This window comes from Diutina rugosa, assembly GCF_008704595.1.
Source record: "Diutina rugosa strain CBS 613 chromosome Unknown scaffold18_size221135, whole genome shotgun sequence".
In the NCBI taxonomy this organism is placed as follows: domain Eukaryota; kingdom Fungi; phylum Ascomycota; class Pichiomycetes; order Serinales; family Debaryomycetaceae; genus Diutina; species Diutina rugosa.
Window position 1 is genome coordinate 45961 of NW_022995142.1, and position 23389 is coordinate 69349.

Genomic DNA, 23389 nt, shown 5'->3' on the forward strand with positions numbered 1-23389 from the left:
TGGGCATGGCGTAGCAATTGTAACGTGCCCCCCAGTATATAAACCATGGGGGTGCCGGCAACCACGTCAACTGCTCCCCCATCTCCTTAATCATGTCGAAGATTCTCATCGGTGCAGCAGCCGTGCTCGGCGGCGCCTACTTGTACGACAGAAATGTCCAACCCATTTTCTCCAAGACCACCCAGCAACAGGCGGAAGCCTCTGCTCGTCAAATCAACCAGACGTTGCAATCGGCCTCCAAAGACGCCAGACAGCTGTGGTCGGAGGCTAAGCTGCAATTGCAACAGCAGCTTGACGCCGCCCAGGCCCGCGTCGACGACGTCCTGAACCAAATCGCTCAATCGGACACCTTCAAGTGGATCAGCGACGAGCTCAAGGACTACAAGAGCGATGCCAAGGCGTACAAGTACGCCGTCACCGACCTTTTGACCCCGGAAGACCAGAAGCCCTACCTCACCCAGCTTGTGCACAAGTACATTGACTTGGTCAACAAGCTCGGCGGCCCTGCTCCCGAACGCCACCCGTTGCTGGTGTCGGAAGACATGCAGAGAAAGGCGTGGCTTGCGGCTTTGGAGAAGGACAACACCAATGCGGAAAACCGGTTGGAAAACTTGAAGTTGGAAGGCGAACGGCTGCTTAACTCGTGGAAGAGCTGGGGCCGCGCCACCGCTGACGACATCAAGTCGGAATACTACAAGGGCAAGCGTCAATTGAACCGCCTGTTGAACCGGGCTGACGAACAGATCGACGCTGCCAGAGACCAGGCCGTGTACAACTACGAACAGGCCAAGAAGAACTTGGACGACGTTGTGCGCAGCGCCGACTCGCTGAAGCTCGACGCCGCCAAGCGCTCGTTCCAGAACGCGTTCCAGAACTTGAAGTCCTACGGCGACGACTTGGTCAACGAAGTCAACAAGAAGTTGTAATTGCATGAGTGAATACACGTATTATTAGGAAATGGTAGAAATCATTGAAAGTGAATCAATCTAGGAGGGCGCGATAAACCTTCAAACAATAAACATGGTATAAGCATTTCAACATGAAGATGAATACTAGATGTTACTGAAATTCAAGTCTACACTTGGTGTTGGTTTCTGGTGATGTCTGGTGTAGACTTCTAGTACCCTCTTATATGCAGTCCGCACTCCTCGGAGTTTATCGCAGACTCTACCAACTCTTCCCCACACTATGCTTGGGGCCTCCCGCTGCGTGCCTCGCCTTTACGGCGCCAACGTCGAGCTGTTATACAAGCTGGTTGGCGCCACTACCACTGCCGATCTCTTGTCACGGCTTGGTTTCGTCGCCCACCCGAAAGCTGGGCTTGTCCATTGGCTCCCACCGGGGCTCGCCATCCTCAACCGGGTGGAGCTGATTGTCCGCAAAAACATGGATAATACTCAATTTGAGGAGGTTAGTCTTCTGTTGTTGAGTCACAATGAGTTGTGGAAGCGGCTGGGCCGGTGGCAGCTGCTGCTGGAGCTATTCAAGCTCAGCGGTGATGAGTACCTTGTAGTGCCTACAGCCGAAGAGGATATCACTGATTACGTGGCCCTGCTGATCACTTCTTACAAACAACTTCCTTTGCGTTACTATCAGATCAATCAGAAGTTCCGCAATGAGCTCCGACCCAGAGGGGGTTTACTTCGTGGTAAAGCGTTCATGATGAAGGATGCCTACAGTTTCGATGCCAGCGAGGAAAATGCTATGAAAACTTACGACCAAGTTGTTGAACTGTACCACCGCATATTTAAGGAACTTAAAGTGCCCTACGTGGTGGCTAATGCTGATCTGGGGGATATTGGTGGTAACTTAAGTCACGAATGGCACATCTCCCACTCCACCGGGGAAGACACTGTGTTTACATGCGACTCTTGTGGCCACACCAGTAACATTGAAAAGACTACTAGTTACCCTGAAGAAGCCACTGACGTTAACGACGTCGCCGTCCATTACTTTGGCACTACCGATAAGCAAACGGTGGTGTGTGCCTATTACCCCGCCTCGCGCAAATTGGATGCCAACTTAGTCAAACTTGAAGTACCTGATATAGACTTGAATTGGACTGACCAAGACGCTATCGTCGCCCATTTCACCGCCGAGGAAGGGTTACTTTCACGTAAAGTGGTGCGGATGATGGACCTGCGGCTCACGCTGCGGTCAAACTTCCCCGACTTTCCCTTCCCCTTTGTCAACCGGATCAACATCACCATGCTCACTGATGTTCCCATCGTGTCTGCTGAAGCAGGCGAGATCTGTGGCCAATGTGAAGATGGCATTTTACAAGCGTCCAAAGCGATTGAAATTGGCCACACTTTCTACTTGGGGACCAAGTACCTGGAGCCTATGGGCTGTGAAATCGATATCCCTGATTCTACGGGTAAATCCGTACGTCAACCGCTTTACATGGGGTGCTATGGTATTGGTCTTCTGCGGATCATTGCTGCTGTTGCCGAGATCAATCGTGATGAACACGGTCTCAGATGGCCAGCGGCATTGGCTCCGTGGTCGCTTACGGTGGTGGAAGCCGGTAAAGACTCTAGTGCGTACGCCGACTTCTACAAGGACTTAGATGAGGCTGGTATTAACTACCGCATCGACAACCGTGCCAAAGTCGGTATTGGTCGCAAGATCAACGACTCCAACATGATGGGGATCCCCTTGGTGGCGATTTTGGGCAAACACTACCCCACTGTGGAAGTGGAAGTGCGTGGTAAACGCCTTCTGGAGCTGTGGCAGGACGTCTACGCCTCCGGTGAATTTGACTGGGACGTGACTTACGACGACAACGGCAAAGATACTAAGCACATGGTGCACAAACGCGGGTTCGCCAAGGTGGTGGCGGCTCTCCTCCACGACATGTAAATAGATTGCTCCAGGACGTGTACATACTAGCTTTCATTGTCGCTACTGTGTATTGATCTATAGATGGGCCCCTCTCTATAATACAATGTATTATGATAACGAAATAACTGCGACTAAATCAAAAGTAAAACCATTAAACATCAAGAATCGTTACTCGTCAGCTTTGGTCGGGGCGTCCTCGTCCGCCACCTCCTCGACTTTTTCGGTGTCGTCGTCGTCGCCGGTCACCTCATCCAGCATGCCAAAATGCGCCAACAACAGCTGGGCCGACGACGTGTCCAAGTAGATCACGCCGTTCTCGTTGGTGATGGCGTTCAGCTGCAACAACTTCTGCAACGTGATCGGCAGCCCGGCGACGTCACCAAGCCCTTCTTCCTCCATCTCCGGGTCATGCATGTCGCTGTCACGGCGGCCGCTCTTCAGCAGGCCCTGTTGGCCGATCTCGTAGCCGTCGCCGTACATCTGCTTGTACAACTCGCCGTAGGGCGCCAGAATACCGCCATACTTCTTGTCGCCCTTTTCCGCCAACTCGACGCGGGCAATGATCTTGTCGTACCACTGTTCAAGGGTTTCGCCGTGGGCGTGGTCCAAAAGCGCCACGATCACCACCAGCATGTTGTCGCACCCAATGCCCAGGCCGCCCAGGTTGGGGGCGCAGCACAATTCCATCAATTCTTCACAGATCTCCACCAACAGCTTGCGCTCGTAGATGCCGCGGCGCACGCACTCGACACAGTTTTGCGAAGTCAAGCAGTCCCAGATACCGTCACAAGCAAGCACCACGAACTCGTCGTTGGCGTAGTTGATCTCGTGCTGGATGACATCGGGGTAGCACGTCACTATCTGTTCTTCAGGGGGCAAGTTGACGTTTTTCTTGAACTCAAAGTCACCGATACCCCTCAGCAACGCCAAGTTACCGTTGACACGGCCCATGTCGACGTAACCGCCGGCAGAGCAAATACGGGCCTTTTCGCCTTCGTTGGAGGGCTTGTGGTCGTAGGACAACGCCTTGGCATACCCGTTAATCGACATGATCGTACGCGAGTCACCGGCGTTACCGCACACCACCTTGGAGGCGGTGATCAACGCCAGGGTGGCGGCACAGCCGGAGTCGTCGTCACGCATGAAGAAGTCTCGGAGGATCGCCTGGTCACACAGCAAAAACCCTTCTTTGAGGGCGTTTATGTAGTCGCCGGTCTTGTAGGCGTCGGTGGCCTTGATAAGCTCGTGCAAGTGGTCTCCGGTGAAGATGGCGGCCTTCTCACCGCCGTGGCCGTCGTAGACGCCGAAAAACGCCACGTGGTCCTCGCTGCCGTCGTCGGCGGGCGCGGCGGCGGTATTGTTGTTGTTGGCGGCGTTAGCGCCCTCTTCGTCGCCGTCGCGGTAGTCGTGGACCTGCTTCATGTCCAAGATGGTGGCGTGGGCGTCCTCCATGTTGATCCGCCACCCTTGCATACACGACAACCCGTAGGCCACGTAGTTATCGCCGCCCAGCTCCAGGGCTTTTTCCTTAAGCGGGGAACTCAAAATCTGCCCCATGGTTGGTTGGTGGTGTCGTCAGTGCTTATCCAGTGGAATACGTGTGGCTGAAAGTGTCAACAAGCCAATAAGGTCCTCGGTGGGGCGCTGGCACGGTCTCTGTTTACCCCGATGGAAGTCGACGATAGGTAGAAAAATTCTTCGTGTCTCGCACGCACAAATTTAAGATACCAATCGGGTGAGGTCATGGGTACACCCCCGGCGGTGGTGAGGGGCGGAGGATGGTGATGGGAGGACAGGGGAGGTAGAAACAATACGTGATTTGTGGTAGAAGGTAGTTAGTGTGGTTATCTTAACGTTCCCGACGGCTCCGGCTTTAGTATATCTCAGTCTAGGGCTACAACCACTGGGCGCGATGGCAAAGTGGTTTTGCTTTTCTCTGGCCTGTTTGTATGCGGAGGGTGGCGCGCTGGGGGTTATGCGGCGCCGAGGCCGTCGCCACAGTGAGTGATGACCTCACGTCACCAGTCTAACCTAAAAGGGGTTACATAATCATCAAGCTGAAAAGGTGATTCTTCCGTCTTATTTATCGAAATTGATTGATGAAGGTTTGGGAGTTGTCCCACTTAGGGCTGATTGGCACAAAATCAGAAGCCTATGACTGCTCGAGCGGCAGGCACAGGTCCAGTGCGGGGCAAAAACTGGCAGCCAGTGCACACGAACGACCATACTGGCTTGAAAGTCCGACACTGATGTATTTGCAGATAACTTGATTATTTCAGTAATGGATCGGTGGTAGCTGATTCCTTTGAAATTACAATGGAAATATTCGAGTAACTGTTGTTCTTGACACTTTCCTCATTCATTAGGTTTGCTTAATCACCATCTTCGAAATGGGAAGTAATAGTGGCATTAGCAATTATCTCAAAAGCTTATAACGGTTCTGAATGATTCAAGATTATCAGCACTATGGAAGAGTCCTATGTGGTGGTCCATTCCCCTGGTCTCGAAGAATCGGATACCATTAAGCTGGAGTCGTCAACGAGAGAGACACTCAAACCAGAGGAACCTGTGGGGTCTGCTGAATCAGAGCAATTGGTCAAAGTCAACGCTGAGCTACCCACACCGCTATCCAATGGACAAACGATAACTACGGTCGACAAGGATGTCACCAAGCCACAAAGTACCGTGAGTGTACCATCCCCAGCTTTACTGCCATCGGTGACAACGGCTCTACGATCCATTGACGCGGCGTTGATGCTTGTCGCTACTGCCATTGCTGTGTACTCGGTCAAGCTTGGCCTTGAGAACTTAGGTAATCTTGTGTGGCTCTAGAAGTACCGCAGTTGGTTTCTTTCTTTGCGGTAGGGCTATTCTGATGCCAAAGTCATAGGCACCTATTCGCAATCAATATACGCTGGTATTTCAAGCGATATTATCAGTGTGAGCTTGATAGAGATCCCTACATCGTAGGTTAACTGAATGGATACATTAGGATTACTATATCGAGGGAATTACACCTTTGTCTCCACTTCTCGCTTGCGGTGTTTGAGTCCCTCCACCAGCGGCGCCAGCTCCGCCAGCACCAACTCCATGTCCAGCTCGCTCTCGTCGGATTCCTGCTTCAACTTGAGCGCCCGCATGATCGCGGGATCGCACACGGGCCCATCTAAAACGGCCAAGTCACTGGGATTGAAGATACGCGGCCACACCCACCGTGCGAGCACTAACGATACCAAAAGCACTAAGGGAAATCCGATAGCCCCTGGGGTAACGGTGATCGCGTATTCGGCAAGCCCCATAAGTGCTTCAAGCACCACGTAGAGGAGGAACCACCGGTAGTCCAGCAACTGCGACACCGCGTGGTCGATCATGGGGAAGTCACGCGCCTTGAACTGCTTTTGTGTAAAGATGTAGCGGATCTTATCAGTAACGATCAGCTCGTGAATACCGATAATACCCATGACGAAGAAAAGGCCCGCAAGCACTGCTTGGGGCACGAGGCCAAGCACCACGAGCATGGGGCCCAGCATGAGGAAGAAAGTGATAGCTCCCTGTGCCGTGTTGCTCACTCTTTGCTCGACGACGTCGACAATCTCGCCGTCGTCGTTATACACTGCCAACGACTCGGTGTGCAACGGCAGTTGCGGTACCAAGGCGTTACATGCGGGGATGCCGATAAGGCCACACACGCCGGTGGTGATGCCAAGTAAGGCGAAGTCCCAGTGGAACAGGGCTGGTTTCTTTAAGGGGTATTTGAGGGGTTGCGACATGATGGCACTGACGTTGTGGTCAAAGTAGAATAAGAACGTCACCAATAATGCGAACGGAACTGCCAAAAACACGTCGCCCACGGTAACCCCTTCCCAGAAGTGGATAAACCATCCGTGAGGTCTATTGACTTTATCGGTGGGCTGGAAACTGGTGGTAGTAGGGAGGTTTTGGAATTTGACGTTATTAAGGTAACCTCCAAAGTGGACAAAACCAGTGAAAAACACCACTGCCGCGGGGGTGCCGTAGTCCAAGAAGATCTTGCGCATCCACGGTCTGAGGAAATGGGTGGAGCTACCGAATAGGTGAGCTCCCACTCCAAAGAACACCATGAGCAACAGCACCACCACCAGGGCGAACCCCAGCGCCACCAGCACATGGAACTGGTCGCTTAAGATTTGAATGGCTTTGGTGAGATACACAAAATTGATGAAAAAGCCAAACGAGTTGCACAGGTACAGAGTGACAATACCTAACCACTTCACACCATTAAAGAATGCAATGATCCAGTGGAATAAAGCCAGCCAGAGGTACACCCAGCACATGAACTGAAGAAATGGAGTTCCCATAGGATGTACAAGGTCATAGATCGTTGTCAGAATCACTGAGACTGGCCCTGTGACCCCGACCACATTTAGCGGCTGGCCACTGAAGAGACCAAAAGCACACCCGCCAATAGCACTCAGCATGAGCACTTCATTAAGCCCGTAGGAATTGTTGGTGCCGACGAACTGGTCCAACAGGAACGAGAGTTCTGGGAGGATGTTGGCAAAGAGCAAGAACGTGGTCAGCGCCACCACGCGGTAGTTCCAGGCGTCGGTATAGTCCAGCTTTAGGTACGGTAGCCGGTTGCGGATGTCGTGGACGATCCCGTATCCGGGACGGCCTAGGCGTTTCCAGAGCGTCAGCATGGCCATGGCCACGAGAATACGGGGGAGGTGTGATGGTCTTTAAGGACGGGGTGCGGCTGGGATTACGGGTGGTGCATATAGGCCAACAATTAGTTTTCCCGATGAGCCAGGAGCATATATACCCTTGGCGGGGGATGAGGCTGAGGACGGGAAAATAAACAGACAGGGATAAACATGGCGGGTGTTGATGCAGAGGGAGCAGAGATGGTCAGAGGCGGGACAATGGCGGCAGGGATGTATGCTTTATTATTCTTGTGAAAGGCTCGGCGGCGGGCACGTGCCGTATCGGAACCATCTTCCGATAAACTCTAAGCAATTCAAGAGAGTACTTTTTGGCCTAAGCGGGCCAAGTGTTTTCTCATTTCTTTTTTTCCGAGAACCTACTCTGCACCGGGGACTGCGGAAGTTGCCTCGGGCTCGGTGCGCGCCGCCTAAGTACAACACCCCCGCGCTGCTGCTGCTACCTCCGAGGCGGTGTGAGAATAAACCCGAGTGATTCAGCGAACAATTGAGCCGACATTGTCGCCAAAACCACGTAATATAGGAAGATGGAGACACGTCACTCTGATTTAGAGAGATCACGATTTAGTCAGGATCCAATGGGTTACTCCATCACGGGCGTTGACGGGTCATCAGCAGTAAAGAACTTAAGCATCATGCGGTCGACACTCGGCGGCACAATGTTTTTGTCTTCGCTGTCAACGCCGATCGACCCGTGAATGCGTAGCTGGTCGTAGACCTTCTGGAGCAGCGGGAACGCCAGGTAGAGCAGCTGTGCCTTTTTGCGGGTGACCATGCGGAACTGCATCATCGCCAGCACGAACGTCAGCTCGCTGTCACTGCCCAGCTTGACGTGGGCGCCGCCACGGGGGTCTTTACTGGCGCCGTAGTAGCGCTCGGCGACACACACGGTGAGAAGTGCTAACCACTCGCCGACCTCTTGGTGGGAATTGACACTGAACACGTTGACGCGGTGGTGGTGTTGGAGAGCATTAATTTTGTGGACGATGTCGTCGACGGTATAACTGGGTATGGGTTCTTTGGGGCGAGTGCTCTTTTCGCCCATTTTATCAAGCATGTCGGCGCGGTGGTGGGCATTGACGAGCTTGCGGATGCGACGGTAGATGAGGTCGAGCCCTTCGACAAACACGATGAGCTCGGGGTATGTTTGTTTGGCGGCAGTGACGTCGTCTTGTAATGTATCGGTGGTCAATTTGTCGACAAAGTCGTCGGCATTGTAAAACAATACCGCTACCAGCTCATCGATGTCAAACGGGCGACACGCGAGAAACTGGCGCCGGCGCTCGTCCCATACGCATTTGGCACGACGCCGCCAGTAGAGGAGCGGAAGCTCACAAGTATAGGTAGCCATACGGTCGCCGGGGAAGTGGTGAGCTAGAGCTGGCTTGTCGAAGCCGTTGTACACGCTATGGGGGAAGTAGAGCGTCATTTGCCCCAAAAGCTCTTCCTTCAGCCGGGAAATGCGGTTGGCCTCTTGCAATTGAGCCGGGGTAGGGTGGGCAAGAACGTATTCGGCGCCTGGCCCTGAGTACGGCAGTAGTGGTGCTGGTGCGACGGTGGCTGCTGCTGTGGTTGGAGGTGTTAGCGGTGGCGGTAATGGTGTTGGCAGCGAACTGATAGGGTCGGTGAATACAGCTGGCGCCGGTGGCGATGACAGAAGCGTTGGGCGCTTTCGAGGTGGCGTGGTGGGTGCCCTTCGTTTGGGAGCCCTCGTTCTGGTGGTGATAGTGGCAGCCTTTACTCGTTTGATGGTATCATTAGTGGTATCATTATTATCAGCAGTGATTGATTTGCTTGTAGTTGTTGATGCCTTTGGTGGCGACGGGGTTGCTGGCACTTGGGCGAAGACGCGGTTATCATCATCATCAGAGTCGAGCTCCGCCAAAAGCCGCGCGATCGTCTCCACCGTCGATGTCGCTGGACGAGTCGGTGTTTCCCTAGTAGCTGGGGTGGCTAAAGTAGTCGGTTGGCTCAGCAGAAGTGGTTCAACAGCAATAGGAGAGGTAGCGGGTGCTGGCGCTAGCACCAGTGGTGGGCTAAGAGCTGTGGTGGCGGGGTCAGTGGTTATAGCGCGCGGCGAGCTATCCACGATAACAACACTAACATCGGGCGCGATCAGCTCGTCCTCAGAGAGGCTAGAAACCTGTTAGTAACACTGCTCATTTTATATGGATCATAGGTCTAAAGGACACGTACACGATGATAGAGTTGTCATCCATAAAAGGGTTCGCAGACGCGTAGGGCTGCTTTTTTCAAGACGCGTGTGGTGTGAGCACGCTACTAGTGTTGAGATGGCGATCGAAGGAAAAATTGAGTAGGACACGCCCGCACGTCGTCGACAGAGATGTTGAAACAAAATAAAAAAGGTGCCAAGAAATTCGCGCGTTAGATTTTTTATTCGCGCGCTACCATGCCGTATCGGGAATGTCCGCGGCGATTTTGCCTAAACCCGAGGAGCCGCCCAGACCAATAATCTTACCATCAGCGGATACTGGGGTGGCGTCTCGCCTCGGAAAAATGATCCCGAGTGGCAAACGCTTGGCGTGGACTAAACTTTAAGCTCATCGTGTAGTCTAGCTCTCTGCAACCCGTTACAGCTATTCACAGCGGGGATCGTTTACCTAGCGTTTGACGGCTAAAAAAAAAAAAAAAAAAAAAAAGGCACCCTGAATCACGCTGGCCGGCAGCGGGCGGCGACGTGAAACTCTTTCGTTGTTTGACATGAGGGGGCTGCTAAATCCGGCCCAGCCGGGATTGGAGGCGGTGGTGTGAGCCTGAAACGACCGTTGGCACGGCATCAGGTCATGGGGGATGTTTTTGGGGCCGTCGGGTGCAGCGTACCGTAGCAAACCCGATGTTGGGGGTTCCAGGCGGAATTAGCGTGCCGATTGTGTAACCCCACCTTAAAGTTGCGAGCCCTGGTCTGTTAGTTGTCGGTACTGAATACGGACAAAAAATCCGCAGTGGGGGCGCCAGGACGACACAGGGATGACACCATTATTGAAACCAATTTCTGTAACCAATTCTGAAACCTAGGCATAGTATAAAGACGAAGTGCAATTAATTACGTAGTGCTGTGGGCGTCTATAAATTCAATCACGTCGTCCTTGTCGAACTGGAACCCTTCGAGGCGCAGCCCATACGTCTCGAGCATGTCGTCGTTGACGACGATCCCCCGCACCACGGTGAGAGGCTCGGTGGCTCTACACATGTCGTCCATCAACTCCCACAACGTGTCGACGTAGGCGCCCAAGTTATGTTCCAGGCCGAAGAAGTAATTGACGGCGCGGCTGCTGCGGTCGGCGCCAAGCGCCCGTTGGAGCGCCGCGATAAGGTCGCGCAGCAGCGCTAGGGCGCCGAGTTGGGCCCAGAGCTGGGAGATCTCGAGGCAGTCGGCGTACTTGGGCACGCTGCGAAGCGCCTCCAACGAGTGGAACTGGCGCCACACCCGGTCAAATTTGGCGCGGACAGTGTCGTACACCCGCAGGGGCAGAAGCGCTCCCGTGCGCTGGCGGAACAGCGCCAACACCGCCAAAAACACCAGCAGGTAGATGAACAACACGTACACCCACCTAAAGTGGTGCACGTTGGCCTCGGGGAGCAGGTGCGCGAGGAAATCGGGGTGCTCGTCCATCAACCGCAACACGGGGTTGAACTGGCACACCATCGCCATCGTGTAGATGGCGAACCGGAGCGAGGGGAAGTAGCCTTGCTCGAGGCGCACGAACGTGAGCCAGCGCACGCAGAGGAAGTACGCCAGCAGCGCCCGCACCGCCGCCGTCCACTGTGCGGCGGCGTCTTGTGGCCACAGCGCCACTGCCTCCTGGGTGAACTGAGCCATGTCGGCGTAGAGCAGAAGGTAGGACACGATGAACTCGTGGAGGTCGCGTATCTCGAGCTTGCGCAGGTAGTATTTACCCCACACAAAGAGCAGCGTCTTCACCTCGTCAACGGGCAACTCGGGGAAGCCGGCGCCGCCGTAGAGGCGCTCCATGAATTCGAAACTGGGGATGTTGCCGTGGGCGTACTGCGCCCCTTGCAAAAGCAGCCCCTTGTCGACGAAGAACAGGCAGTCGATCTCGCAGAGCTTGAGCTGGATCCAGTAATGGTTGATGCGGTTGACCACGGGGGAATTGGCGTCGCCAATGTGCTCGTTGTCGCTGATGGCGGCGATGAAGTCGCGGTTGAGGGCGCCGTACATTAACACCGTGTTGAACTCGAGGTAGTGCTTGACAATATCTAAATGGTGGTCGCAGAACGTCAGCACCACGAGGTACCACTCGATGAGGAAGGTGATGTCGTCGAGCAGCGCGTAACGCACCAGCCGCTGGTAGAGCTGGCGCAGCATCAGCATCCAGTCGTCGATGATGTCGCCGTGAGGCTTAAACAGGATCGCGTCGAACAAGTGGCTCAGGATGGCTGAGAGCTCGGGCATCAGGCTAAGCTTGGCAAACATTAGGCCCGTCAGCATCATCAGGAGCAAAAGCAGGAGCCCGCGGATGTCGCCGTCCGTCAACAGCACCAGCTGCATCACGTTGGCTAAGTAGGAGACGGGGCGGTCGAGGAGCGACGGCAGCATCTCCGTGAGCTTATGGTAGGCGCGGTGGAGGTCGCCGAGGACACGCGCCGGTGGCATCACCTGAGCCACGAGAGGGTGGCAGGCGCGATAGAATAAGGCGACGAGGCCCTCGACGAGGTGCCACAGCCGTGGGAGAAGGCGCTTCACCTTTTTGAGCTCGGTGATCAGCATGTCGATGGTGGTGGTCGCCAGCGGCGCCAGCGGCGCCAGTGCGTCTGCCTCCAGGTGGGGCGGCGGCGGCGGCGGCGGCGCCAGGGGCATTGGAGTGGCGCCCGTAGTCGGGGCGGGAAGCGATAGCAGCGGCGCCGCCGGGGAGGCGCTCGGGGGCGCCAGCGACGCGTCGGTTAAATTCGCTGGCGGTGGCGGCGGCGGCGGCGCTATGTTAGTGGGCGCTGGCAACGAGTGAATAGGGGGTGGTATCAGCAGCAGCGGAACTCGACCAAGCAGTAGTGGCGGCGCCAACGGCGCTAAGCGGCGGAACACGTTGCCTTTGTCGCCGACCACATTAGGGTCGAACACCGGCAACAGCCCCGGCGCCAGCGCCAGCGCCCCCAGTGACTGGCGGAGCTTCTTAATGATGGTGCGTTTCTTGCGCTCCTGGATCTTGGTGAGCTCCTCCCGCGATGGCGGGTGGGCTGGGTCCATGAGACACTTGTCATGGCGCTTGAACTTGACACACAGCGAGCACACGGGCACTTGGAGATCGCACTTGATTTTTAGGAGTTTGCAGGGGCCGCAGCTGTAGCTGCGGCGCTTTCTCTTCGTTTTAGGCTCACTCATTCATCCACCTCGGGTGGTGAGTTGTTGTCGTCGTGAGCAGGCGGGGGCGCAATCCGGCGGCGGCTGAGGGCGCTGGCGCTGGCGCTATATACCGTTGGCCCTACGTCACCGCCGGCCCCGCGCACTGAGAAAATAATCACTCGCGGCGATAATTTTCCCCCGCGACATAATATCGCCGGCGCGATGCGCCCCATGAAATGCAGCCTTAACCCGAAGGTTAGGGAATGAGCATGGATGCAGGAACGTGCCTGAGGTCACGTGAGGCGTGGGTTTATTGCCCGAGCCGAGCGATACCGCTACCCGCCAGCCAGCCCCCATCAAAACATAGGTCGTTGATCGACTTCTCCCTCATCTCGTAGTTTCCACGATCCCTAAAAACCGTCACGTTTGTGGCCGTATTGGCCCCTTCATCGTTAGTTGCTTTTTCCCACCTGCCGGTTTTACTAAAACGCTCTACCTTCCGGCTAAATTCCCTGCCTTTCCCCGTCAGGCTTTATTCCCCGTTCTGTAGAAAAAGGGTTTATACCGATAAATCCCATGTACCATTGCCGTATCGGCATCGCCCCGCCCACTATACTACGAAAAAACACGTAGCCCCCACCGGAGATATCACCCTGGCCCTGGCTAGCGGGGGGTTGCCCGAGATTGTGTCTATCGCCGTATCAGGAAATGCTACCCCCCAAGCCTTTTTTTCTACTGAAAAGCAGGGCGGCGGCAGCGCCAGTGCTGGCCCCCGGAAGCGCCGCCGGCGTCCGCTGCCTGAGGCTAGTGCAGGGTTAAGGCGGACTCGCGGGTTGACGTTTACGTTGTACGCACCAAGTGTCAAAATTAGGGTCACCCCCTATCTGTGACAGAAAAAATTTCGTGACTATATCCGTGACAAATCCCGTCGGGGTTACCGCCGGCCGGGTAAGCCCGATCCAGGTGTCGCCAGCAGCGTGTCGCCCCCCCTCCCCCACGTGAGGCAGTTTGCGATGAGGGCACATACGTCACGCAAGCCACGCCGGCCACTGAGCAATCGACGTAAAATAAATTGCGGGCGGTGCCCCTCGTCGCCAACCAATGAAAAACCCCCGCCCAGGCAGATACCCGTCGCCAGGCATGCAATAATCCCGTTGATTATTTCCCACCCTCCAGAACGGTAGGTGGCAGACACTAACTGGTGTGGCTTTGTCACACGCGTTTCCCCACTTTTATCACTTCGTCCATGGGGACCAATTCACTTAGTTGCTGTCGGAAGCATCTTCCTACTTGCTCTGGACCCCTCCCCATATCGATGGCGGAACTCCGACGCCGCCAGCCTCACTTGCTGCACCGTTTGCCAACGTCAAGCCTGATGCTCGGTGCCCGCACAATGCCGTGCACCCGGTGCACACCTTTGTGTACCTCTGTGTAGGCGCTGAGGGCGGGTGCGTCCCCCACTCGTTGTCTCACCTCGATCGCGTATTGGGGGCAAAAGTGACGACGGCTCCATGCTAGAATCGGGGTTATACTCACGCTTCGCGGGTAGGCCTTCCCCCCAACAACGCGTCGCTCGGGGTCACATGGCATTATCGACAATGTCCGTATTTTTTTCGACACCAGCCCGCTACCTGTGGAGGTTGCAGGGACACTTGCGTAAAGTGGCACCAAACTTGCGGCTGTGCAGCAGTCACGTGGCAGCTGCCGACTCTGCCAATGGCACTCTATTGTTTGGCTCTATAATCACCTCAGTAATTGGATAAACTCGGCGGAAAAATTTGCGGAATTTTTAGAAGTCGGGTCACTAAGTGTCAGAAGCAGTCTTTGTTGCCTTCCCGCTCAAGAATGGCTCCAGCTAAGCCCCCCTTCTCATGGAGACGGCCCAATTTTAATCTGCGTGCTCCATGCTCGTCGCTTAAATCACAGCTGTGATATTCCGAAAACAAAAATACGCAGTAACCTGCTCGAACTGGACGTGCGGCAGCTCACAGCACACCGATCCTCCTTGGACTATAACTACGAAACACAGTGATAACATTCCAATGCACCCGGGGTTTTTCTTGGAATTGGCCGAAACAAATTTCCCCGTTAACATGATTTAAGAAGGAGGGTAGCTGAGAATTACACGGATTAAAATTAAAGGTGTAACGTGTTTTCAACTTAATAAAAAACTACGGCTTAGGCATTTATGGGCAGTGTCAATTAAAGCAATTTTGCTGTTTTCATTAACTAGAATCAAAGCGTATTTATCTTCATAATGGTAACTTTCCAGCGTTCATGACAATAGGATGCTTCCAATTTGACAGCCTGGTTACTCTGATATCTTGATAAACCTTCAACCAACCTTTGGTGTAATTCATTCAACATGTTGTACACTGATTTTTCATTTCTTCATTTCAAGTAAGTTCACATTTGAGGTACAGCGCCACTAGTACCCGTGTCAGTCGAGCAGAAAATTCACCATTTCACAAATCATCGCCAGTGTTCTCGAAACCTTTTTAAAGTTCATCTTCTTTGAAAGTTTCACCGTCACATCAGGCTGTTTTCCACTTATTCTCTGGAATCTATCGAGAGCGAAGAAGGAAATTATGGTGAAGAACCAGACAAAACGACCAAAAATAACCAACAATGTTTAGACACTCATTCTTACCATATTCCGTCGGTATGGCGTTCATTCAATGGTAGTTTGAAATTTTGTTAGGTCATTTCCATGTTCACAATATCCCTCATGTATCGGAGTAATCGCCCATTTGACACCAAATGAAGAAGTAGTAAAATTTTAATTAACCAAATAGTCAAATAGGCTTGTAATTTCACTGGTTAAGCTCATTCCTTCATACTTGTTGTATCAAACCTTGATAAATGACCGTTGATTGTCTCAAATGCACGCGGATTTCATGATCGGTTGTAGTAATGTATTCTGCAGGTGTTTCCCTAAACACCAACCCAACAATAGAACGGAATCAGTTCCGCCATTGGTGCTAAGACAGTAATGTAGTTATCATCGAGTTATATCCAATGACCGATCCAAGAAAATCCAAATTCCAACTATACTTACTTCCGCATGTTGCGTTGACGGACATGAGACTTGCGCAAGCATGACATTCATTTTCAGTCAGTTGGTAGCTACCAACGACTCCATTGAAATAGAGGATCTCTGCCCTCTAACGGCTTGTGTATGTAGCACGAGATCGTCTCGGTAGAAGCCGTAGATTCACAATCTGAAAAGAACGTTAGGTATCAGCAAGGTTCGGACGTCATGTAAGATGCGGTGGCCAAGAACATCACGGAACTCCGTCCATCGTTGCAAGTTTGGTCATCCCCCGCCTCTCCGCAACAATTTTATTAGTATCACCCTAGAGTTCAAGTCATCATGATTTCCCCGAGTTTTACCGTTAATTTCGATGGATTTTCAGCTCTCGAAATGGAAACGTTTGCAATAACTCGTTGATATTGTTGGGAACTTTTTTTGTCCAACGTCAAAGGGGAAATTATAGGGGCATCAGCTCTGTGGTCACTTGTGGGCTCACCCAAGCCTATTTCCAGACATTTAATGAGTTGTAACCAAAATTGCTTACCTTCCCGTCAAGAAAGCATATGTTTGGTCTCTCAGAATGATTTTGCTTGATCGAACGGCATATATAACTGACCGCTCGTTCCTAAATTTCCATCCTTATGGTCTAGTGGTTAAATAGTCAGGCCATGGAAGACATCATGGAACGTCTTCGACTTTAGAATTTGGTTGTTGGTTCTTCTTGAAAAGAATTTCTTCAAAGTAAGACATTATTGGATTTTTTGGACACTGCCGTTGTTGATCACTATCGAGATTTCCACAGATTAGTCACCACCGGGGATCAGTGCAATCATTCATCGATTGAATTCAACGTATAATACATTTTGCAATTTGGAGTCCCTTTTCCACTGGTTGCTGAAAGTTGACACGGCAAAAAACCTTCTCCCTGATTTTGAAAGACGTACGTCAACCTCGAACGATTAATATTCGTATCCAGAAGTTGAATCAACCACAAACTCGACGATGTAACGTGTTCTTTTGGGTTCCCGAGGTAACAGAATGGTCAAATTTTCAAGTCACCCCCTCGTCCGAGCCAGAAATGTCTACTTAAGGACTTTGATCTCCGTGAAAATACCCTACCTTCCTACTACGTCCCGACAGAAAATAAGCAAAAATCAATATGACAATAATACCGGGATGGTCCGACGGGCTGTTGGCACATTACAGGAGCAACCAACGGCATTATTTTGCCATTGCTATGTCCTTGCCTCGGCAAAATTTCCCCCTTAAATTTGAGCCATAACGAATTTCCCTTGCTAGAAACCTCCACAAAGCATGCAATGCACCACTGCTAACTGCAGTGCACCTTTATCGGGGAAAGGCGTTTGTGGCATGTTCGAGACATTTTTCGCTGGTCCATTTCTACGTCGAAACTAATAAGCCCCGAGGGTCGCAATAATTGCGTTTTGGTGCTCAAACTGTGGGCGACATTTCTCGTACACAAACAAGGATATAGTGGACATATATGGAGTTTACAGGCGGGGAGACATCTCCGGGAATTCTAGCACAGCCTCTAAAATTGTTGGACCCATCCTTGAACCTGTTGAATTCATATATTATTCTAACCGTATATAACCAAATATGTCCATTTTATTCCTGTTCCTGCTCCAACGCCCGGTGGCTTTCTGCCTTCATCGCCCGCTTCATTTCCCGGCGGGCGATCCATTTCCATGTGATGGGGCGGAAGATCTTGATGAGCAAGTACAACACACACCCGATGAATCTGAACGCGGCCAACCCGGCGACAATCCACAAAATGACCGTCAAGAACACGGTGGTGTTCCCACCCAACGAACCGTCCTTGTTGAGCGTGGTGGCGGTACCGTAGAACACGTCGACCCCGGCCGTCCGCAACACAATGGCAATCAAGATACCGTTGGTGAGCATCCACACCAACACCGTCATCGTCCGCACGAACGCGTAGTAGGCGTCGTCGCGCTTCTTCTTGTCGACCACCTGTTCGACATGGGGCGGAACTTCACGCAACTCTTCAAGAGTGTTCATGTACAGTTCGTTTAATTCTTCCGACACCCCGGGGACAATCATCACCAAGTCGTTGTTTTCACCGGTAGTCTTGGCCGAACCGAGGTTCTTCGCCGTCGCCTGGTCTCTGGTACCCCACGAGACATCATGGATATTGGAGAAGGCGTAAATCGTCAACACGTTGACGTAAGTGGGCGACAACAACACATACTGGATGAACGACGTGAACATGAACGATGGCTCCCCGTACAAGATGGCACCAACAAAGTAAAGCACGTACGTCGATACCGTTGAAAGCAAAAGATCCCGGAACTTGTAGTTGGTGAACAACATCTCCCCAACGAACTTGCCGTCGTAATCTTTAAGCACGCCGATGACAGTCTTCACGGCAAGATAGATAGCAGCAAACATCATGTACGCCATAAGCACGGCGAAACATATTGCGATCAACTGGTATATCCGTTTCGTCGCCCGAGGGGTGTTACCAAACGCCAACACGAACGATGTTACGACTGCAGCAATATAGAACCAAAACAACACCACGGCGATATACTTACCGGCGCTGAAGTTCATGTCATCAGCACCCAAGTTCACCGTCAAGATTCTGAATACAAGGAAGAAAGAAGCAATGGAGAACCACGACACCGTGATCGTGACCAACTGGTAGTAGAATTCGAGTTGCAACCACATCTTACGAAAAAGCGAGTGCTTCGATTTCCAGATCTTCGTCCAGTGGAACACGGCGTACGAGGCGGCGAACAACGACCCGTTAAGCCAACGACGACGTTGCAACACGAAGTCGTCGATCTGTTCGGGGACATCAGTCTCGGCCTTGGCCTCGTTAATGTATTTCAAAATGTAGTGATGGTCCTTCTTCGCCACCAACTCAAAACAAAGAATTCTATCTTCGGCCAAATACATATTGGAGGTGAAGATGCCTGCTTCCTGGAAGTTCCGTTCCTTGACCGCGCGCTCGTCGTCTTCGTCGTCGTGCCACTCGACACCGTGCTGTTGGTCTTCAAATTTGGGAGGGGCCTTCAGCGCCTCGTCGTCAAACAACCCGTCCTGAGTGTCCTTCGACGTGCCCAGCTCGTCGTCATCCTTCGTCTTCTTCTCCTTGAGAGGGGCCACCTGGGTGGCTTGGTGCAAGTATTCACCCTTAAAGTACTTTTCAAGAGGACCTTCACCGTTAACGTTCAAAAGAGCGTCCCAGCGGTAAGCCGAGAACGCACCAGGCAACACCGAAATGAAGCCAAACACCGACTCCATAGGCTTATCCAAGATGTTGGAAATCTTATACTCAAAGTTTTGCGCTGCCACGAGGGGGTTGGCAAGCAACTTTCTCCCCGGCCCCAAGGCGGCCTGCATTTCCCCACACGCCCCGGCGACGTTCGGGTCACGGAACGACCGCCAGAGGTAGAAGAACGCGTCCTTCGCCGGCTTGGTACCACAATCCAACAACATGATTACTCTAGGGTTGATGATGGGGCAGAACGCCTGGAACGCCCATCTGTGCGAGTTAATCTTCCGCGAGTTGCGTTCCTTCAAGCAGAACATCAACTGGACGGGGGTCAGGTTGTTGTTCAAGTGCACACGTTCGTTGACGGCGTCGATGCCCACGGTGGTGGTGTACTCGTACAAGTGGGCCTTGACCTGGCGGTTGTTAACCTTAGACTTAGCATACCCTTCTTGGAACAAACCCAACGCGGTGAGCAAGGCTTCGGCCCGCTTGTTGAACTCGACACGACCGTCACCAACAATGCACACCACCACTTTCTTCCACGAGTCCTCACCCCACACGGGGTCGGCCCGGTTGGTGAGGTTCTTGATGTTTTCCATTACACCCAAAAGAGTACGCCCAAGCAACACTTCGTCTTCGTTATACATGGTAATCACAACAAAGATTTCCGTCTCTCTCGGCGGCAGGTACAACTCTTGCCGCAACGAGTAGTTATAGTGGATGAAGTTCAGAGGACCGCAGGTGACACCGGTGTAACGCATGTACAGCATTTCCCGCCCACCGTCGGTGATCTTCTTGCCGAAAGTGTCGAGCAACGCCTTGGGCACGGGGGCGTCGATGACGTAATTACCGTTGACCAACCGCGCCTTCTTGATGGTCTTGGTGTAGTTAAGCCGGGGCTCAAAGTTGTCGAAGTCGTCCTGGTAGTAGGTACCGTCCTTACGCGAGCGTAAGGTACCTTTACGGCCGACAGTTCCCGAGCGCTTGATGGTGTTACCGCGACGGACAATCTCCTCGCCAGTTTCCGAGAACAACGAGTCGTCGTCGCCGAAAGGGTCCAAGTTGTCGTCGTCGTCGGCGTCCTGTAACGGGTTAATCATGTAGTCATCCCCAGTAAATGTCATCATCAGCGAATAAGGGCGCATGTACTCCAGGTGGCGCAAGTTGGGGTTGGGGTTGCCGTTGGTGTCGTAAGTATCAAACCGCTCGAGCTCGTATTGGTTGATCTCGTCCATCAACTGCTGCTGAGGGAACTGCGGGTGGTAGATCAGTTGCGGGTACACCGGCTCTTCTTGGAACAGCACCCCTTTCTTGCGGGGTTCGCCCGTACCCTGGGGAGGCATGCCCCCCATCAGGTGCGCCCCCATCAGGTGGAGCAGCAGCATCGCTCCCCCGGTGCCGTTGGGCATCACCATGCCGTAGGTCAGTCCGTGGTGCAGCATGCCGAAACTAGGAGTGTAGCCCATGCCTGGCGGCGGCGCCTGGTGGTACGGCTGCGAGTACTGGCTAAACAGACCCTGGCCCATCCCCGGCGGCATTCTTTGCTGAGAGTAGGCAAACGGGTTCAGCAGGTCGTACTGGGGCATCGCCATCAGCGGCGTCATCTGGGCCAGCGCCCGGCGGCTGTGGCGGCCAGAAGCGGTGCCCGTGGCGTTGGCGACGGCGCCAGTAGCGGTGCCGGCGGCGGCACCGGCGGCGCCTGCGGCGCCGGCGTCGTCGGCGACGGGCGTCGTCTCGTCAAAGAGATCGTCGTCCAGAAAGTTCCCGAACGGATCACTCATTCCTCCGGTGGTCTCGCTATGGGTTCGGGGGTGGAGGTGTTTGCAGGTGGTAGAAAAAAACCGCTGGCTGAGGATGTGGCCCGAAGAAAAACTGCGATAAAAATAGGTGCTTTCTCGATTTGGCAGAGGTGTACACAGATAGCTGCGAGGGGCGCCTGAGGGCGAGCCCAACCAGGCCCGGGGGGTGGTGCCATGGTGGGGGACGGGAGGAAATTAGATCGAACAGAACACGATGCTAGGTGTATCTATAGTGGTATTAGTTACGGTTTGGGCATGGTTGGGGACGTGTTTCTCCCCTGGTTGTGGGTAATTACCGCCTCCTCCTGGCGATCTCGGCTGTGGTGAAACGTGGTGCATATAGCCCCATATAGGGTTGCGATAGCCCAGGGCACACACGACAGCAAGCGGAAGCCACTGTCAAAGTAAATCGTACACGTACACGTGAACCAAGCTACTAACAACTTAAAAGACTACCATACTTAGTCCACTTCTAGTGTACACGCGGTTCTCTCATTCTGGTGTGGTTGTGAGGTGCTGGCCTGTGGTGGCTAAGTAACTCACGTGGTTGTTAGCTGCCTTTTGTTACGCCACTAAGCCCTCGTAGGCCAAACTTAAACCGCCAGGGCTATATATCCGTAACCAGCGCTTCCCGTGCTTCCAGCGCTGTGAGCAACCCCAACCTAGATGGAGCTGGCCTCGGCTAGTGGCTACCGAGGCCAGTGCCAGGGCCCCGTAATTGGCTCGTCCCCCTAAAAATCCCGCCTTTATTGCTAGCATAATGGCTGCCGGGCGCGCCTCCGGCTTTGTGGCCAGCGACGGCAATGGGATTAACCCCGGGGATCGCGGCAGCAAATGGCGATGGTGGCTATCGGGTCGTTGCCGTCGAGGTGAGACATGTGAGCGGTTTTTCCTTGGTGGTCCGTTTACGAGGACTACTCGCCATATACGAGCGCGTGCCGGCGCCGTCAGTGTCGGAAGTCTTCCGACAGTACTACCGACAATAACAATGTCAAAGGTGCCGATCACTGTTGATCTGAGATCCCCGTGGGGCTACACTTAGTTCACGTTTTTTTTTCTATCCATTACCTTGCATTAAAATACACTATTTAGATGTTGGAAGGGTACAACATAACTCTCACCGAGGCACCGAAAGTCTTGGGAGGCAAGTTCTTGACGAAGTTGGCTCTGACGACACCGTTGTTACCGTGGGTTCTGGTGACCTTACCCCAGATGACTCTGATCTTCGAGCCTCTCTTTTCCTTCGAGGCTCTGTAGACGTAGGCGATTCTCTTACCCAAGTAGAACTTGGCGTCGGTGGGGTTGGCGACACCCTCGATTTGGATCAAAGAGACGTTAGGGTTGGTGACGTTCTTCGAACGTTGGTAGGAAAGGTGCTTACCCTTAACGTACACTATATTTGTTAGTATTCTGCTGTCGACAACGCGATGTGAAAAAAGAGCGCTTGACCTCAACGACGCGTGTATTGGGTGTCTCCAAGTGAAAAACTCAAGTGTCATAATTTGATCCCTCGAAGAAGGCACACAAATCACACTTGGCGTGTTTTACACCTGGAAAGACACCATTTGGTGGTTGTCAGGGAATGTCGATATTCGGGCTCTCGGAGGGTCAAAACGACGCCCCCTACTCGAACACAACAACACACTAGCCAACACCGTTCACGGACATTGGGGTAAGCCGCTCATTAGGACGTGGAACGTACATCTGTGGGATTCGGCCATTGCTGTTTAAAACTCTGGTTTGGTCTGAACTGCTCGCCGCAAAAATCTTTTTTGCTCGCGGCGCCGGCGCTGAGCCGGTCGTGGAGAGGTGCAGGAGCGTGCGTCTAGGGGTGGTAACCCTAATCACGTGAGAGAGAATGACCCACCAGAACGTGGTCAACTACTGAAGATGACCCCAGTTTGAGGCAATCACTATTATCATTGGATATATATTGTGACTTTCAATGCTACTCATTTCAATTTTAGTGGTTTGAGGGTGATTGCCTTGCCATCGCTCACCTCACCATTCACTACAACCAATCGTCGACGAAGTGAAAAATTAGTATATGGGCTTTCATGGCGATGTGTGTAGTGTTTAATATCGCCGTCTCCACTTCCAGTTAGTCTCTGCTCCAGCAGTGTATCTGCTATAGGTTATACCACGTGTTTCCACCAGGTTCCATGGCTACCACTATATATCAGCTGAAGCCAATAGAGGTCCCTTCCAGTATATGCTACAGGTACTCTCGTCAGTCATAAACTCTATTTACCAATATTACCAGTGATCAGTTAAGTTGTGATGTTTGCCACGTGTCATCAACGGTGACTACCATTCCGAAATCTACTCTTCATTTTGTGCCTAATGGCTCAACCACGAATCGAGAGAAAATTCGTAAAATTATCAGACAGGACCATAAATAGGGTGTAAACCAACAACTTGACTAATTTA

General features: G+C 52.9%; 9 protein-coding genes across 9 annotated transcripts; 3 read left to right on the forward strand and 6 right to left on the reverse strand. All coding sequences in view use genetic code 12, as the record gives it.

Moving 5' to 3' along the window:
* Positions 1-92: 92 nt before the first annotated feature.
* CSP37 (Csp37p) lies at positions 93-926 on the forward strand (the record flags this gene model as incomplete). Its single annotated transcript, XM_034155633.1, has 1 exon — positions 93-926. The coding sequence occupies one exon, from the start codon at positions 93-95 to the stop codon at positions 924-926; it is 834 nt and encodes a 277-aa protein (XP_034012216.1).
* A 262-nt stretch (positions 927-1188) lies between these two features.
* Positions 1189-2862, forward strand: PRS (putative proline--tRNA ligase; the record flags this gene model as incomplete). The annotated part of the gene is made up of 1 exon (XM_034155634.1): positions 1189-2862. One exon carries the CDS (start codon positions 1189-1191, stop codon positions 2860-2862), a length of 1674 nt encoding a protein of 557 aa, XP_034012217.1.
* A 150-nt stretch (positions 2863-3012) lies between these two features.
* On the reverse strand, positions 3013-4401 carry PTC2 (type 2C protein phosphatase; the record flags this gene model as incomplete). Its single annotated transcript, XM_034155636.1, has 1 exon — positions 3013-4401. One exon carries the CDS (start codon positions 4399-4401, stop codon positions 3013-3015), a length of 1389 nt encoding a protein of 462 aa, XP_034012218.1.
* Positions 4402-5310: 909 nt separating this feature from the next.
* DIURU_002931 (uncharacterized protein) lies at positions 5311-5676 on the forward strand (the record flags this gene model as incomplete). The annotated part of the gene is made up of 1 exon (XM_034155637.1): positions 5311-5676. One exon carries the CDS (start codon positions 5311-5313, stop codon positions 5674-5676), a length of 366 nt encoding a protein of 121 aa, XP_034012219.1.
* A 179-nt stretch (positions 5677-5855) lies between these two features.
* Positions 5856-7529, reverse strand: DIURU_002932 (uncharacterized protein; the record flags this gene model as incomplete). The annotated part of the gene is made up of 1 exon (XM_034155638.1): positions 5856-7529. The coding sequence occupies one exon, from the start codon at positions 7527-7529 to the stop codon at positions 5856-5858; it is 1674 nt and encodes a 557-aa protein (XP_034012220.1).
* Positions 7530-8127: 598 nt separating this feature from the next.
* On the reverse strand, positions 8128-10026 carry DIURU_002933 (uncharacterized protein; the record flags this gene model as incomplete). The annotated part of the gene is made up of 2 exons (XM_034155639.1): positions 8128-9687; positions 10024-10026. 2 exons carry the CDS (start codon positions 10024-10026, stop codon positions 8128-8130), a joined length of 1563 nt encoding a protein of 520 aa, XP_034012221.1.
* A 582-nt stretch (positions 10027-10608) lies between these two features.
* On the reverse strand, positions 10609-12075 carry ZCF8 (Zcf8p; the record flags this gene model as incomplete). Its single annotated transcript, XM_034155640.1, has 1 exon — positions 10609-12075. The coding sequence occupies one exon, from the start codon at positions 12073-12075 to the stop codon at positions 10609-10611; it is 1467 nt and encodes a 488-aa protein (XP_034012222.1).
* Positions 12076-17527: 5452 nt separating this feature from the next.
* CHS8 (Chs8p) lies at positions 17528-20941 on the reverse strand (the record flags this gene model as incomplete). The annotated part of the gene is made up of 1 exon (XM_034155641.1): positions 17528-20941. The coding sequence occupies one exon, from the start codon at positions 20939-20941 to the stop codon at positions 17528-17530; it is 3414 nt and encodes a 1137-aa protein (XP_034012223.1).
* A 1106-nt stretch (positions 20942-22047) lies between these two features.
* Positions 22048-22458, reverse strand: DIURU_002936 (60S ribosomal eL33 domain-containing protein; the record flags this gene model as incomplete). The annotated part of the gene is made up of 1 exon (XM_034155642.1): positions 22048-22458. One exon carries the CDS (start codon positions 22456-22458, stop codon positions 22048-22050), a length of 411 nt encoding a protein of 136 aa, XP_034012224.1.
* Positions 22459-23389: the final 931 nt, after the last annotated feature.